Below are 16,822 nucleotides of genomic sequence, written 5' to 3' on the forward strand. Positions count from 1 at the left end.
GGAGAATCTGTCTCATCTCTGCTTAGATACATTTCAACATATCCTTTTTGGTTTTTGTTCTTAACAGCTATCTTTCTTTAAGCCTACTCCAAGACGCTATAAAATTCTTCTAGAAGCCAGAGCCTTTCCCTCTGACCATGTAAGAAATTAATATTTCACCATATTTGTATTATTAATCATATTTTTCCAAAGAATATCAGTAGCCTGATTTGAATATTTATTAGCTCATCTTGTCCAAGTAACATTACAATAAAAAAATCTGTCAGAAGCTTTTGAGCTCAGCATATTTTACAGATTGTAGCTTTATTCCTTTTGTTCAAATAAAAAATGTTACAAGAGGAAAAGATTGAATGAGTACATTGATTTATTAGTCTTTTTAAAGACATTGAGCAAACTACTGGCCTAAATCAACTGAAGTTGTAAATGTTTTATTAATTCTTGTTGCTGTTTTACTTTATGAAACCAAATCAATACAAACTCACAACATTAACACTTATATATCCCTAGACAGAGATGGAAATGTTTGTTCTTAGCACTTTAGATTACTAGTTCAAACATAATTTGTCTGCTATAAAATAGGAGACAATAGCCCGTGCATCACAGCTCAGAGAAAATTAATCTTTGGGTTTGTGGCCCACTGCTACTTTATCATCAACTCCGTAAACTTGTGGAAATTGATAACAAATTTGATCTCTAAGGTGTGATAAAAATGATTCAAGCTACTAACAGGTTTATTTGTGATGAAGATGGCGTCACAGATGTATAAACCTCAAATTGCCTTTATTCTATGTTCATATTAATCCCACGTTTGTTCCAGGTGCACTTGTGCATTTGGACTCCATCATCTTAAATTTCTACGGCACTTCAGTAATAACCTGTGCAGCTGCCGTCACTTCAGTTCCTGTCATGTAATTTTAAACTATTTTATCCTATTATTTGATGATTTTTATGCTATCTCCAGAACCATTATTTATTGATAAAATCAGTGGGTAGGATTTTCAAAATAGCCTGCAAGTTTAGAGCTCTCATTTCCTCCCAGCTGTGCAGCAAATCGAAGACGTGTGAATAGCGTGGGACAGCATATATGTGCTGGTCAAACCTCGTTTGCGTTGACAGCAGTGCGTATGTGACAGCCCGGGATTTAGCACGTGCTACCAAGCAAAGTGGGTACCCAAGGCCCCTGGGGAGGCAATATTCAGTTTTTTCTGTAGCTGTTATCCGTGCAGGCTTTGCTTGCTGGCATGTGGTAAAGCACATCCTCCACCACATTTCCACCCTCATCCTCCTCCGCAAACTTATCCTGTAGGATTTAGGCTTTGACTTTATCCTTACTGCCTAATGATGCGAATTAAATTCTGATCTTTTTCAAACCAAAGGAAATACAGAATTTTTTCGGTGAAGTTGGATTAGGTTTTCAAGTGTTAATTTTAGTGAGAGGCAGGCATCTGAATCCCTTCGCTGAAGTTCTGACCTGTTTTTCTTTTAGTTGTTTTATCACGTAATTGCGCTAACGTGTTCTGCATGGAAATCTCTTCCAGTATGCTGTTGAGTCCCAGCTTCAACTTCATGGACTTGATGTGAAGAAATGCATGCTCATGATGCAGCCACGGGAGGTTGGTGAGAAATACGTCAGTTCTGCTTGCTATTGCTAAGGGCAGAAACATATTTCATACGAGACTAGTTATACATTCTCAAATATTCTAGTGTCTGCCTGCAGAAGTTATAATCTATTTCTACTAATACTTTTAGATAAAATATATGAATCATGTATTCTAATTCTGTGTACATTTTTTGGTATTACAACCCATTTTATAATTGTCTGGTTCAACTAGTGCATTTGCCTTACAGAACAAAAACCATGTTATTTTCTCTGTTTTTCCTGTTTGCAAAACCTGACAGCATCCTGAGAAAACTGCAAAATATAGTAACTCATTGAGAAACCCCAATGTCCTTTTAATGTCCTAAGGTAAAAGATTGCCATAACATGAACAGTAGCAGCCTGTGTATCAGCACAAAGGGAAAGGTCTGCTTTGAGTAATATGCAATTCAGATTAATTTGAAAGACTGCCTTGCTTCAGTTTTGCAGCATTAAGAACTTTGCCACCTAACTATAAACTGATGGTGACCTTTTGCTTCTGAAATCTGAGTCATCTTGCGAGTAAAGAGTCTACTCCTGAACGCTTGATAGATTTGCAAAGATTGTTGAGATAATAACGGTTACTTGCAATTCAACAATCTTGTCCAAGCTCTTTTCAGTAACAAGTCTAATTTAATTCTAGGTTTTCACTGCCTAATTGATCCCTAGGTGGTGGTATGTTTTACATGATCCCTTGCTAGGAAGATGGGAGGAGGATGGGACAGTAATTTTCCTATAAAGAATCAAGAATGAGGCAGGTTTTTTTGGTTGAAATTCCTCTATATTTAATGACCCCAGGTTTGGGGATTTTTGTACTTTTGATGATGTGAGACTTATTGGTTTTGAAATATAAATATGGCAGGGTTATAATAGCTTCCTGTGGGATACAAAGTTTATTAGAAAAGTACAGAGTGAAACTGATAGACAACTTTCAAGTCTTGTGGGTGTCACAAATTTCAGCTGTCACAAAAAATCATTATATATGCTGTTTGCACCAGGCTTTTTTTTTTACTGTAAATTAAAACTGTCTGAGATATTAAGGAGTATGAAGCATGTTAAAATATGAAGTGAATAGTCTTTTTATAACTGGCAGCTTCAGGATAAGTTTGCTAATTTTTTTTTTTTTGAGGTAACTTACTGATAGGCTACTTCATAGCACTACCTTTGTATATCATTACCATGCTAAGGATTTGCTTTTGATCTCCTTATGCAAGCAGCGTGGCTTGCGGTAAAATATAGATTATGAAATAAGAAATGACAGTTTCATTACTGCCAGAGTTGATGTAAAATGTGTGCTTTAACTTTGTTTTAGGGGGAGGAGACCTTGAGGATTGAAGATATCCTTGCTGTGATTGAGAAGGAAGGGGACTCTATTGCTGTCATTCTGTTCAGTGGGGTGCAGTACTACACGGGACAGTTGTTTGACATCCCTAGAATAACAAAGGCTGGCCAAGAAAAGGTAGGATTTCTCCAGACCTCTCCTTTTAACACCAATTTTAGATCAATTTTCCTTGTGAAATATTTTTAATTTCTACTTTTTGTGGAACAAAACAAAGCACATGCGGAAACCCGTAGGGCTCTGATAAAAAGTAAAAGCAGTCTGTGCCCAGCTCCCTTAGGGGCTGTGTGCTGCATGAAGAAATAGCCTTGTGAGACCAATCTTGCAGGTGTGACTTAAACTATAAGGAGAGATAATTCATGACTATTAACTTCTACTGGCTTTTCTTGAAGGATAGAATTTCAAGAGGTTCAGTGGAGAAGGAGGAGGAGATAATCACAGCACTAATCTCTCTTTAAAAGTTAGTTTGCATTAGATTTCTGCTTTTTTTTGGCAGACTTTCCTGATTTTCCTCCTTTCCCACAGCCATGCTGTGGCAGTTTTTGCCCCCAGCGAGCAGGGAGGTGAGCTCCCCGTGGAGCCAGCAGTGTTCAGACTCAGCTGATCAGTTTTCCAGAGACAGGCACAATGTGGAGCACATCAACGTCGCAAGATGACTGTATTTTAGTGATGACTCAGCCTTCAGAGCTTGCAGGCAGTGCGCTCTGTGGACATAGCTTTAAACCTTCTTTAACCATCATCTCAATTGCCTTAGGAATCCAGGAGAAAATAGTTTTTAATTAAGTCTTCTTATCAACAGAAGGTCACCAGACTTTCTGTAGGGGCAGTCTTTTACTGGATGTACCTTATCTCATATAAGATTAAACCACTCAAGCATAAGCTTATTTAGGATCACTGGATTTTGGCAAACCATGTATTTGATGTTTTAACTCTCTGGAGAGGTTTCTGGCTCACAACAGGCTATATACATCTTCTGTTGCTGTAGGTTTGGGAATGGAAATTTTTTCTGGGGGTCAGGGAGTAAGTTACGCTGCTGGAAAGTGATGGTAAAGTCTCCCCTGGCAGAGCAGAGCAGGTGTGAGAGCCCATGGGATATAAAAAAGGAATGTTCTCACAGAGCAGCACCTGGTGACAAAATTGGTCCTGAACACAGCACAAAACAAGACCGACTTCTGACATGGATGCAGAAACCCAAGGAAAAAAGAAATGGGGAGAGTCAGCTGCAGGGGGGAATGGGTCTGTGTATTGGCAACATGCAGCTCTAAAAGCAACACCTTCGTGGGGCCTTCCTTGAGGGTCTTCCAGTACTTTGGTGACCACAAATAATCAAAAGGCTACGCTGAAATGTTTGAAAGGGAAGATAGGTTATTAATAGGATGATGCCACCCTCTGTTCTACTCGTTCTCACTCCTGGTGGCGGCAAAGCTTTTGTTCAGCTGCCAACGCCTACGTGCCTACAGTGCTTCTTCCCCGAAATCTGCTCTGCGGCGTGTCTGAAAGGTGTCTGAGAGAAATCTTTCTTCTTTACTGTAAATATGAAGGACCTGAGAAAAGCCTATCGCCTTACCGCCTCTCTAAAGATGCTCTCTGGACTGTGGGACACATGCTTGGATGAGTGGAAGTGATGCAGTTTCGCTGAGAGCTATAAACCACCCCGAAGTGGCTGACAACCTGTGTTCTGGGGAAAAGCAGTCACTGATAGTTCATAATATGGAGCAAAAATGGATTTGATGTTTATATTATCTGAGGAGATAACCAGGACTTGGTGGAGACAGCTTAAAATTTCTATAAAGTAGTGCAAATAATAATATTAACACACGGGTATGTGCTTCCACATGGATATACACAAAGACACCGCATGATTATAGAGAGGCTGTATCATGTTACTGAAGAGGAGAACAATTTCTGACAGCAGTTCAGTACTCCAGCAGGCACAGAGAGATGTCAAAGGCCTGTTTCCACCTGCATGCATGTTAGAAACGCTATAACGTAGAAGTAAATCTCTTCTTCCAGAGATTTTTCAAAAGGGGAGAAAAAAAAGGTGAAATTTAATTGCCAACCTTTTTGTAGTTAGAGTATGTAGGACTGGGATCTAGGTAGATTCATGACTTAAAATGTCATTAATGTATTTAAAAAGAAAAAATAATTCAGCCTGAAGAACTTCTCGAGTACTCATAAGGCTTGAAAAGCATCAGCTAGCCCTGGTTTTATTTCCCTACTGTCAGATACACTCAGCTCAACGACTTTCTGGATTCTGCACCCTTGGTTAAGTGATGTTTATATGTTTATACAAACTGCTATGTAACATACTGTTACACCACACTTAAACATCTGCATGTGGCAAATATTTACTTGAACAGCTATGAAATCAGTGATTCATGAAGAGTTTGCTGTCATAATATTGGTAAGAGGTAGTCCTCTATCCTGCTGCTTCTCTTAGACTCAGAGCTTCTAGTTAGCAAAAAGCCCCAAATGTTGGATTTTCAAACGCGATTGGCTCCTCTCCTCTCTTCCCAGGTCAAAGCTGATGTTAGGAGCTGCCGTTGGGTTAGAGGAGAACAAGAAAACTGCTGAGCCAGAATCATTAACATCTATATAATGTGTATGGGCTTAATTTCTATTTGGTGGCATCCAACCTGTCCCTGTCCCCAGGCTGACAAGCTTTCAGAACAGTAGATGTGTGGACTTAAAACCACATCTCCTTCAAGAGCTTTTGGACCTGATGAAACCAGCAGTGGTTAGAATGTTTGTCTTATACATGACATATTATCACAGAAAGGCTGGAAGTCCTTTAAAATGTATATTAAAAGAGGTTAAGCCTGAGAAGTCGTGTTGATAGCAAAAATGCAAGGCTCCCCTTCCTGGTGGTGAAGGGTGGTGAAGGATCCCATGCTCAGGGACAGAAAATAGGTTGGGGAGAACTGACAAGCAAGAAAGAAGGAAGGGGAAAACACAAGGTGGAGGTGTCATTTGAGGGGGAAAAAAAAAAATCACTTGTCAGTCAGTGTAGCAGAGAGAAAAGCTCTACACAGATGGTCTTAACAATTCTTTTAATGTACAATTGAAATAAAATCCTGCAGTGTTGTACCCTATCAGGGCTTGGCTAGAAATTTCAGCTGTGAGCTCAGGAGGTCTGGAAAATGTCCTAGGATTCTCGAGGTCAATCATTTATGAATTAAGTTACTGATTTCCTTTTACATTTTTTAAGCCAATTTCCTAAGTTCTCTACGTACGTTAAGATTCCTCCCAGAGTGAAAGCTCTGCACATAGACAGCTTCATTAAGTCATTAAATATTAAATGAACTAAATTAAGCTTGAAAAATTACCTCAGGCTATTTTTCCATCTTAGGTCTCTCAGATAAATCAAAATTACTACGTATTGTGCAAGAGACTCATCAGCAAGCTGAAGAGGATGTAACAGTTTTCCTTGTTTCATACTTTTGTGCATGGTCTAGAGGATGGAGGGGGTTGAGTCATTTTATTCTTCCACAAGTGAAGAAATGGCTGACTTTTAGGAGACGCTAGCTTTCAAATACAATTTTCATTTCATAAGTTATATTGTACTTTCCACTGACTCTGTACCGTATGTAAAGTATTTTAATCTCTTGAGTCCCAGTAGGAAGAGCTTTAAGGTCCTTCATCTTCATTTCTTTTCCTGTCTCTCTTTCTAAATGTCCCAGCTTTGCCGGTGTGAAGCTGTCATTTCTCTCCCTCTCTCCAAATGTCATTGTCCATGCTGAGTTGTTACCTGCTGGTTATCAGCAGCTACCCAGACACTTTGCAGAAATGACTTTTAGATGTTAGAATAAAACGGAAGAGGCAGGGGAGAGCACATGTCCTCTTCTTCACCCAGAGCAGATGGAGAGCTCTCTCTTCCCCCTAGTCTGGGGAAGCAACGTTCCCACGCAGCCCTTATTCCGCGTGGCTTGTGCGGGGAGAGCTGTTTCAGTTTGTTTTACTTTTTCCGTGCAATCTGTGTGGCTAAACATTTGCTGTTTGTGCGATTCGAGTGCCAGACGCCTCCCAGGGAAAGCAAACCAGTACCACCCATCTTGCAGATGACAACTTGAACAAAATGGTACGAGTGGGTGTTTCTGAGACAATGTGGGAAACCTGCCAGTGCCGAACCCAGATTTTTAGCCTGTGCCTCGTTAGTAAGTTAAATACTGCCCAGTAAGATTCACCAACCAATTTTGAAGTGTTGGGGAGCAGTTCAAGCAGTTCAGGAGTATGGCTCATGGGTGGCCGTCCTGTTTGAGGGCTACGAGTGCATGGTGCCGGTGCAAGCCCGTCTCTGCCAGCCAGTGTCGGTGTCCAGGAAAGTTTATGAACGCTGAGATTACAGGTACACATGCGACTGTGGAGCCTCATTATAGTACCATGACTGTGAAGGCATCCAACCTGCAGGTGTCCTAAGAAGTCTCGTCCTACCTCCCATCTACTGTATTGTCCTAATTTGTTATCTTGTGCTTGAACATATTCTTTTATAGAGTTCATCACTTACTGACAGGGAAAGGACAACTGATTTCAACACAAGACTTACCATAGAATTAAATTTCTTATTTTTTTTTTTTTTTTATGAGCAACTACTGTTTGCTTGTTTGTTTTAATTTTTTTAACATACTGCCAGATACATGCTTTCCACAAGACTCTCAGCATATCGTGTTATTTTCCTGGTTTCCACTGCAATCAATGCATGTCTCACAGCAATTCTTCAAAAAAGTTTGAGTGGGACACGTACAAATGGATACCTGTAAATGTTAAAGTCCAGTCAACTGATGTTTTGAAGTTAATGCCTTAAAACCCTATGAAAACCTTCTCATTCAACAGCAGATTGGCTTTAGTTTGCTGTAGCTTATATTTCTCTGAACCAAGGCCATTTTATCCCTGAATGAGACCATTCCCATGGGCATTCAGTGTGCTTCAGCTCCCCTCTGTTAGCTTCACTATTTCAGTTGATTTGTCTTAACTCACTTCTGCATGTCCCTGTGAAGACAAGCCACCAAGGGTGTGAAGGCTAGGCTATTTGTTAGAACTTTGATTCCAATCTTTAGATCGTGCAAATGCGATGGGAGTGAGTTTTCTTCCCATCCTTTTGGAGCGACTTCTCAAGCTGGGAACTTCACCAATGCCTCCATTAGAATTAGCGTGTCATGTCTTAAAATGCTGCCTCATTCAAATTGTTATCTAGCTGATGCAGAAGATTAAATATACCAAAGTACTGTTTAAATAATTTAGCTAAGGCTCCCTTTGTGCAAGACACGGCAAGAGATTCTTAAAAAAATCCTTCGTTTTATTATTGGACGTTGATTTTTCTGAAGCCTGTGCTCTCACTCTTATTCCTACCATGCTGCTTGCAAGCAGGCTGTTTGTGTTTTAAAAACAAAATAGCATTTAATTTGTAGTCTAGGCAGAAAAGGCAGTTTTATTTCTCTGCGCTTAAATAAATAGCAGTGCATGGAAGAACTTTTTAGTTTAAAAATGCTGCCATCCAGTGGTTATTTTGTGTGTAAACCTGCTGCTTTTCGATCTATACATCTGTGGTCCTTACATGCTTTTTTTTTTTTTCCCCAGTGCCCTATGCAAATCGCGGTTATGACAAATACAACCCTTTTCACGGAGAAATGACAAAATGCTTTTGTAACTTTTTAGGGACAAGTACAAAAGTCCTTAAAGATCAATGTTTTGCATAGGCTGCTATCTCATCCATTTGGATTCCCAAAGAGCAAGATCCTCATAGTTTAAATGTCAGGGGGAGCTTAGGTGTAAGTCTATAGTGGAATGTAATTGTTCATGAGTCACTGGCATCATTATGTACATCACTATTTTGTCTTTGCCCAGAGCTTGTCATGCCATACAATAGTTTGAAATTACGCGTTTGTTCTGAATACTTGTTTCAAGTGATTCTGCTTTCCTGCATGAGAAAAAACTTCAGAATCTAAACCATATTCAAGTGTCCTTGAAGACAAGCCCACAAAGCAGTTCATGATTTCTACATCTATCTATGGTATAGAAAATTTGTTTCTAGTAATAACTCAAAACAGATGGGACTTGATAGCATGCCTATACTGAAAGCGAGTAAAGCTCTAAAGACCTTTTTTTTCAAAATAATTTTATAGTGATGATTATCTTGATAAGTAGTATATTAATTATCTCTTTCCTGCAGGGTTGCTTTGTTGGATTTGACCTGGCTCATGCTGTTGGGAATGTAGAGCTTCATTTACATGACTGGGGAGTAGATTTTGCCTGCTGGTGCTCCTACAAGGTAAAATAGATTCATTGTTTGAGACCGTTTTCCATAATGTCACTTATATGATGGGTCAGCAAACAGGTCAGGTGAATAAGAACTGCACCTGAACCGTTGATCGAGATTTGGCTGAATCTTTGAACCAGCCACAATGAGGAGATGCACGCTGACTTTAGTGGTGGCTTTATTAAAAAAGGTTCCAAAAGATAATGGTGGCAATGACCTGCAAGGTCTTGTGGATGTGAGATGGATGCTAGTGGTGGTTAAACGTCTGCTCTGAAGCACAGTCTGCTCTGTGGTCACAGTATCAGAGGCTCTTCTCTTATTTCCCACACTGAGACGGTCTTGTGGCTGTAGGATTTTCTTAAGTGGTCCCTAAAAAGAGAATACTCTTGCCTAAACTTAAGTAATTTCAGACCATAGAACAAGGTATCTTTGCTTCCTTTGACTTTTCTGGAGATTAAGAATCGACAGATATAGTCAGATGAATTGTTTGATGACTTTGTTATATGTATTATGACATGGGACTGTTTCAGCTGTAGTTCAGTTTTCTAGCCTTTCTCTGTGAGACTTCAAATATGACATGTAAACCAAGAAAGATATTTTATAACTAATCTGAAAAAATATACCTGCTTTTACCTTTGAGACTTTGAGACAATGCTAAGTTTTAGAAAGTTAAAATTGATCTGTTTTGTAGAGCGGGGTGAGGGAAGGAAAGCTATATTTTTCAGATAATGAACATGACATGTACCTGTTGATTTATTCTTTGTAGTATTTAAATTCTGGAGCAGGAGGCCTTGCTGGTGCCTACATTCATGAGAAGCATTCCCAGAGTATTAAACCAGCGTAAGTATATTACTATATACAAATAAAAGGTGCTGTGAAGTTTAAATGGGAAAATATCTTTTGAGTTGACGTCTGAAAGTGGGAAAGTGTATAGATTCCTAGTCATAGACTATGGACGTGTGTGTCTATGTATATATGTATAGATGCAAAAGAAACTCCTCGCTTCAAAAAAACCCTCATTGGGCTAATATTCGTTACTGACTTATTGCAAGTACAAGTTTAGGTAATTTGGTTATCTGACTTTGTAACGTCAGATGGGTTATTTTATGTCAATTTTAGTAAATTTTGAAACTGTTAATGTGCATGCTCACATCTTAAATACATTTCCTCCTTGGAGTTTGCTATGAGTTCTAAACTAAATACAATCATAAAAGAGAATGCTTATAATATTAAAAACAAGTAACCTAAATCATGCCAATGAGACTGCTTCATGTAAAGAGAATATTTAACATCTTCCTTTAAAAATGGATTTTTTAAAATCATTGAAGTCTTTGGTTGGTGAACAAAATCAAAGACAATTTCAACTCTGTGTCTAATAGCTCTTTAATACTGGCATGTTTTCATTAAATTTATATCCACTGGTAAAGCTAGGAAGCATTACACGGAGATCTGTGTTCTCAAAGACTGTCTAATCCATGAAAAGCTGTGCTATCAACTGAGGTTAGCTGCATTAAAAAAAAAAACACAACCAACTGTTATTTAAAATGTTATATGACTGTACTCTATGTATATTAAGAACAGTAGGATTAATACTTTTAATGCACTGACAAATATAAACATTTCTTTCTGGCTATAACGCTTGGAGAAATTGCTGGCACTTACTTTTATTTTAGGTGGAAGGAGGCAAACTAAACCAGATTTCAGAGAGAAATAAAATTATAATAAGCAGCTTCGCTGCACTATATGCTGGTTTCAGACTGTCTAGACTCCCAGGAGATAACAAAATAACGCTGATAAGTTCTTCTCAGTCACCCATAACAGAAAACTCATTAGGATGACATATGACCTGTTGTGAGCTGATTCGATCCTCACATGTGAACACTGCCAAAATATTCCGAATATCTGGATATTACTTCTGGAAAGTTGTTTTTTTTTTTTTCTGCTTTCCCGTTAGCCAGGTGGAGGTGCAGGCATTGGTCCTATGGCCAAACCTCTGGGCCCTGGCTGTGGGGAGCTGGGAAGATGCTGAGCAGTGAAAAAATGCAGGGCAGCTAGAAATCACAGAATAGCAAGAGGAGGAATGGATAAAATCTCAAGGACTTTGAGGGTTTTTTTCCTCCTTGGTGAAATTTTGAAACTTCTGTGAGGGTACTGGATTGGTATTGTAGGTAAGAGCTTAAATTAGTTTTTCCTGAACCAGCTTCCTCATACATAGTCATTAACTTATGAACTGAATCTGGATACTGAATGTCGTAAATACAATTGCCTATATGAAATAAGCTTTTTCAGCCTGGGGCCCAATTAAGGGTATAATTCCAAGCTTCCTGCATAGACCCTTTGCATTATTTAATCATAGTTATTTCATATTTCCTGAGATTTGATAATCACTCATCAGATTGTTTGTAGCTAATACGCCCCGATTGCATTACTTTTCTTTCTTTTCCACATCAACCAGCCATTTCAGGGCTCCAAATAAGGCAGTGAGACAAAGGAGAATTTGTCTATGTCAAAGTATTCAATTTTATAGCTGATTTAAATGCAGAGCAATTTGCTGTATGTTATACAATCAAATAGAGTGGAATTTAACTGCTCAGGAAGTTGCAGGTTTTATGTTGTATTTAGAAAGTCTTTGGCTGTCATCTGAATCAAGGATGACACCCAGTGGCCAGACAACTTCATTCAAAAACAGAAGCACCAAACACTTTTGTTTCTTTGCATCTCAGCCCACACATAAGCAGGTAATTAAATTCCAATCCAGCTGATATCCTTTTGTCATTTAGACTGTCTGAAATATTGTTTTTAACTTATGGCCGATATTACGCAGGTCATTTTACCCACCTATATAGATTTCTTTAATTTGTCTCATCCTTCATACTTTCTGCAAGCTATTGACTAGGTAGTTATTTTTATATTGAAACAATGTATTGTATTTTAATATAAAAATGTGTGTTCTGACCATAATTCAGAGAGGCAGACCCAGAACGTTTGCCAAGTGCCTTTGCCTGTTACCGACTCAGGCTGGGACAAAAAGGATTTAGGTGTTTATTGAAAATGAAACAGCTCAAACCCAAACTTTAATTTTAAATCCCGAAGCCCAGCTACTACCCATCACCAAAGGCACTTAGGTATTTTGTTTTAGCTTCCCTTAATTTTGTGAGCATGCTTTTTGTCCATGCCCAGAGTCCTGCTAATTAGAGCAGCGTAAGCAAATAGGCGCTCGCTTTGTAGAAACTCTATTCCCTTCCAGCTGCTCCCTGTGGTGCTGCTCCATCCAGAGCCCGCTCCCTGGACAGCAAAACACTTCTTTGCTGCTGCTTTCTCTTAAAATGCAACTTGAGAGACAGTGAAGTAATTTATTTAATAGCCTTACCACCAGCAGCTAGGGCCATGCCGAAACCGCTTTCTGCTTTGAGTCTCCAGACTGAGGTTGGGGCAGCCCAACTGCAACCCTACACAACCTCACACTGGTGTTATCCAGCAATACCGTGGCACATCCCAGCAGCCAAAAGGCAACACCAGTCCCACCTCTCCTCTTTACGGATATGCAAGCTTCCCACAAGATTTTTAAAAGTTGGTGGTTCACTAACTTGGCAAAGGATTTATGCCTAAGAGCAAGGTTTGATCCTTAGGTCCGATGGCTGGGAGATGGAGGCTGCAGACGACACAGCCTTGTATGTCCCTTTCTCGTTTTGTGTCGCTGCAAACACTGTCCTGCAGTGCCTGCCTTAGCTGGGGATAGTCCTCTAATTCACTGCAAGGGCCATGGGTCTAAAAGTTACATGTTGTTACAGTCTTAATTAACATCTGTACCCGAGTATGTTGGGTAGTCCTTTGCTAGTCCCCTATCTTTCTTCCTAGAGCAGTAAAACCGAATCAGTCTGACATATATGGGTCCAATCTATCCCTATTCTCTCATGATCTCACCTCCTTTGAAGTCTTTTAATACTCAAATAGCTTTTTTAATACCTGCTCTATATATCACAATGCAATACATTCTTGGCTAATTGTGCTAGAGTGATTTCTCTATGGGAAGGTTTCAAATAAAAGAAGACCTGAAGAGAGCAGAGCTATGAAACACTGCTGAAACTGTTTGGTCAGTGCAGGCTGATCCTGTGCCACCAGCTTTCTACATAAATGCAGTTATGTTGTGGAGGCGAGGTTTCCAAGGCGCAGAGAGCACTAAGGTGACCTACTAATACTGAAATTTTGCTTGACTACCTTTTTGGGCTCCAGAAAAGTGTTATGTGTTTTTGTTTGGGTTGTTTTTTTTTTTTTTTCTTCCTTCCCTTGTTTCTCAATTTCTCCATTTATAAAAAGAAGGATAACTAAAATCTACTAAGCAACTTATCTATAACAAAATGTGAATGTTTGTGAGCACCTGGGATAGAAGGTACAGGAGAAGTCAGGTGCTCACAGCGGAGTATCTGCAGCTATAAACGTGCAGTGAGTTCAGCTCGGTCAGCAGGCGTAAGGGACAGGAGGGGACAAACTCGCAGAGTCCTGAGATAGGAGAAGAAAAAGAGTCTGAGTCAAATCCCTGTAAGAAAAAGTAAGGCACAACTTAAAAAGATGAAAGGGAAATAAATGTATGTAAAGCAGCCAGGAGAATAATAGATAAGCCTTGGCAGAAGATTAAATGAAAACTGCACACAGTCTAGTGTTTAAAATGAAAGGATTTATTAAGACTTAACTTTAGCACAGACTAGCAGCAGGTAGAGTTTAAAAATAAAAAGTTTGTGTGATGTGAAGAAATGCTGTATGTGCAGGAAGCAGCTGATGTCCAAAGAGCGTGTCGGCTTTTACTATAGGATAAGAAAAAGTATCAAAGAGCAAGAAACAGAAAGGTAACTATTTCATACTAGCTTTGAGAAACACAAGGTATCTTCAGACACTTTCTTCATAGGCAGAGGTGAGATATCAACCCTTTCTCTTAGATCACTTTCCTTTTTGGCATCTTGATTCCAACGAAAATGCCAGAGTACAAATGGCTTCCCGCTACTTCTTTATAGAGACCTGCACAGACTTTGGTGAGTGAACTTTTACCCTGGCATGAGATAAACAAAAATACGTTAATTCAGCTCCATCCATCTCCCCATTCCCATTTTTCCCAGGTGCTCTGGGTCCCCACCCTGCTGCTGTGCAGACCCTCTCTGCCCAGTAACTTTGTTTTGCAAGAGGTTGCTCAACCCCTTCCAGTGTTGGTAGCTCCAGCTGAGTTTTTCTTTAGTTATTTTCTTGATCTATGAGGAGATACCACGTTAGTCCCATTTGAATTAGAGCCATATAATCCCCCAACTAAATAGCTGAACCTTCTGTGAAACTGTTGAAAATAATGTCGTTTTGGAGCAATGTGAGTTGGGAGCAACGGACGGTCACAAAAAGGTTGGGAAGGTTGTTTTATATCTGTTGTATCGGAACGAACTAAATCTGCTCTTGTTTAAAATACTTCTTGGCTAAGATGGTCCGGTTCTCACTGACCCTTGGAGTCTCAGAGCTCTGAGTATCTCGGCACTACTGAAAGTTTTAGCAGAACAGAGCACCCTGGTGCGGCCAAGGAGATGATCTGGAGAAGCAATGTAGTAGAAACTGCCCGGGAGCTGCGCCGACGGCAGCAAGGTGGAAAGTCAGTGGTCATGGATGGAAGTGTACATGCTGCTGTTTCCAGAAGGTTTTTCACTAGTCCTTGTGGACTAATGTATGGATAAACTGTTCGTGGAGCGCAACACGTGTCCCCCGGGTGCATAAAGTATCCTGTGCGAAGGTAGAAATGAACTATTCCTTTGCCAAGGAGATGAGAGCAATTTAGCTCCTTGAGCTAATTTAGAAACCAAAAGTTAAAGGCTCCCTTGGGAAGAGACTGTTTAGGAATAAAGGCATCGGCTAATTAGGCTTAATTGCATTGTCTTGGGACAAGTGATTTATTAGGCCAATCTAGAGCCATGATGGGCCTGCAGGGGTGTGTTCTCGGATTCACCAACTGAATGGCAAATATCCAAGAGCATTTTTTAACTTTGGAGTGAGTCTCTGGGAGAAAAAAAGAGAGAGGTTAATGTGCACTCACATCATCTATTCCTGTTCTTATTTCTACAGCTCTGTACATCCTTTTATGTGACTCCCATGATTGTCTCCTTGTTCTCTGTCACACATTTTCTCTCTGTCTTCCTTCAAATCCTCCCTTGTAATTAAGCTGTATCTTTAAGCAATCTTGCTGCTTTTCTCATTATAAATAATCTTCTCATTCTTTCCTCCCTGAAGGTCTTCCCCTATGTTTTGTCATCTTTGCCCTGGTTAGATTTTAAGGTGTTTGAGGGAGGAGCTCTATGCCTCCTTGTAAACTCATGGGACTATGTAGGAGTAAATATATATCAAGTCTGTGTCACCTATAGGATAGTTGGAGTGAGTGTGAAAGTAGTGTGCTGTTTTTCATTCCCTGTGTGTACTCCCGTGCTACCTGGACACTCTCAGTTCTGAAAACTCAAACCTTAAAATGGAGCATGTAGAAAAATAGAGACAAGGTTCCTGTAAAATTTCTCAAATATATAAAGTAGTCTTTTTAAAAATCCCGGTGCTGGCCTGATTCCTGTTTTTCATGCCTGTTACCAAGGCATCAAAATGCAGGGATAAGTGGAGATAAACAAGTAAAGAAAAGCACTTAGCTTCCATGAGTCAAATTTTCTCCAAAATAGTAGTTATAGCATAGATGTGTTTGGCTGCAGATATCTTGGGGGCAGATTTGGGGACTTTATGTATATTTAAATCTTTGCCCCACAATTTGCTCTTTCTTTTGTCCAAAACTCCACCAGCAACATGAAGAAATGTCATTTAAAGCATGATGCTTGTCACAGCCTTTTTTTTTTTTTTTTTTTTTTTTTTTTTTTTTAATCATTCTTATTTTAAGGCCGAGGCTGGTCAAATTCTTGTAATAGGTCTTTAATGGTTTTCATTCTTCAGCAGTCGCTCACTAAACTAGTGATTCTACATGTTAGATCTGAGCAGATTCAAATTTCTCATGCATGTCTCCTTGTGGACCATACCGATGGGACATACACCACTTAGTCTGCTCCGTCATGGCCCTTTCCCACTCCCAGCCTTGGAAATGAGAGGGAGGTTGCTGTGTTCTTTGCGGATGCAGTTTCCCATCTGCCGCCTCTAGCTTTTCTCATCAGATGGTGTAAGACACAACTGCTTGAACACATGAAAGGAACACAACAGGCTTAGCCTGATGGAAAGGTGAATGTAGCCTGGGGGTAACTCTTGCATCCCTGTTAACTAGCAAGGAAAAGATCCTGGGGATCTCCTCGGAGTCTGTATGGTTGCTGTGATTTTTTTTTTTTTTTTTCCCCCACACTTCAAAAGACATGTGTTGTTAGCTGCCTGCTCTTTGTGCCTCAGTTCTCCACTTTGAGACAGGTAGTTTCGAAAGCACTTTGCTGTGTCTTGATTTTTCCCAATAAGAGAAGGCAGTGAGTTTGTTTCCTTCCTCCTGAATGAACTTCTAGATATGCAACACTCGAGCTGGTGTCGCACACCTCTAACAAAATGGAAAGAAAATATTCTTTGCCTACCTTTTTAATGAGTCACAAGGAGAGATGTT

The 16,822-nt window shown here is 39.7% G+C and overlaps 1 protein-coding gene across 1 annotated transcript in view; it reads left to right on the forward strand.

The window, feature by feature from the left end:
* The window catches only part of KYNU (kynureninase), a 58,343-nt gene that overhangs the window by 24,530 nt on the left and 16,991 nt on the right, over positions 1-16,822 (forward strand). Inside the window, exons 6-10 of the mRNA XM_075029380.1 lie at positions 68-139; positions 1,539-1,613; positions 2,949-3,095; positions 9,142-9,240; positions 9,995-10,068. Of these exons, the coding sequence (XP_074885481.1) occupies positions 68-139; positions 1,539-1,613; positions 2,949-3,095; positions 9,142-9,240; positions 9,995-10,068 (467 nt within the window). The remainder of the gene's footprint in view (positions 1-67; positions 140-1,538; positions 1,614-2,948; positions 3,096-9,141; positions 9,241-9,994; positions 10,069-16,822) is intronic.

The sequence above is a fragment of the Buteo buteo genome, chromosome 5 (assembly GCF_964188355.1).
Source record: "Buteo buteo chromosome 5, bButBut1.hap1.1, whole genome shotgun sequence".
Lineage (NCBI taxonomy): Eukaryota > Metazoa > Chordata > Aves > Accipitriformes > Accipitridae > Buteo > Buteo buteo.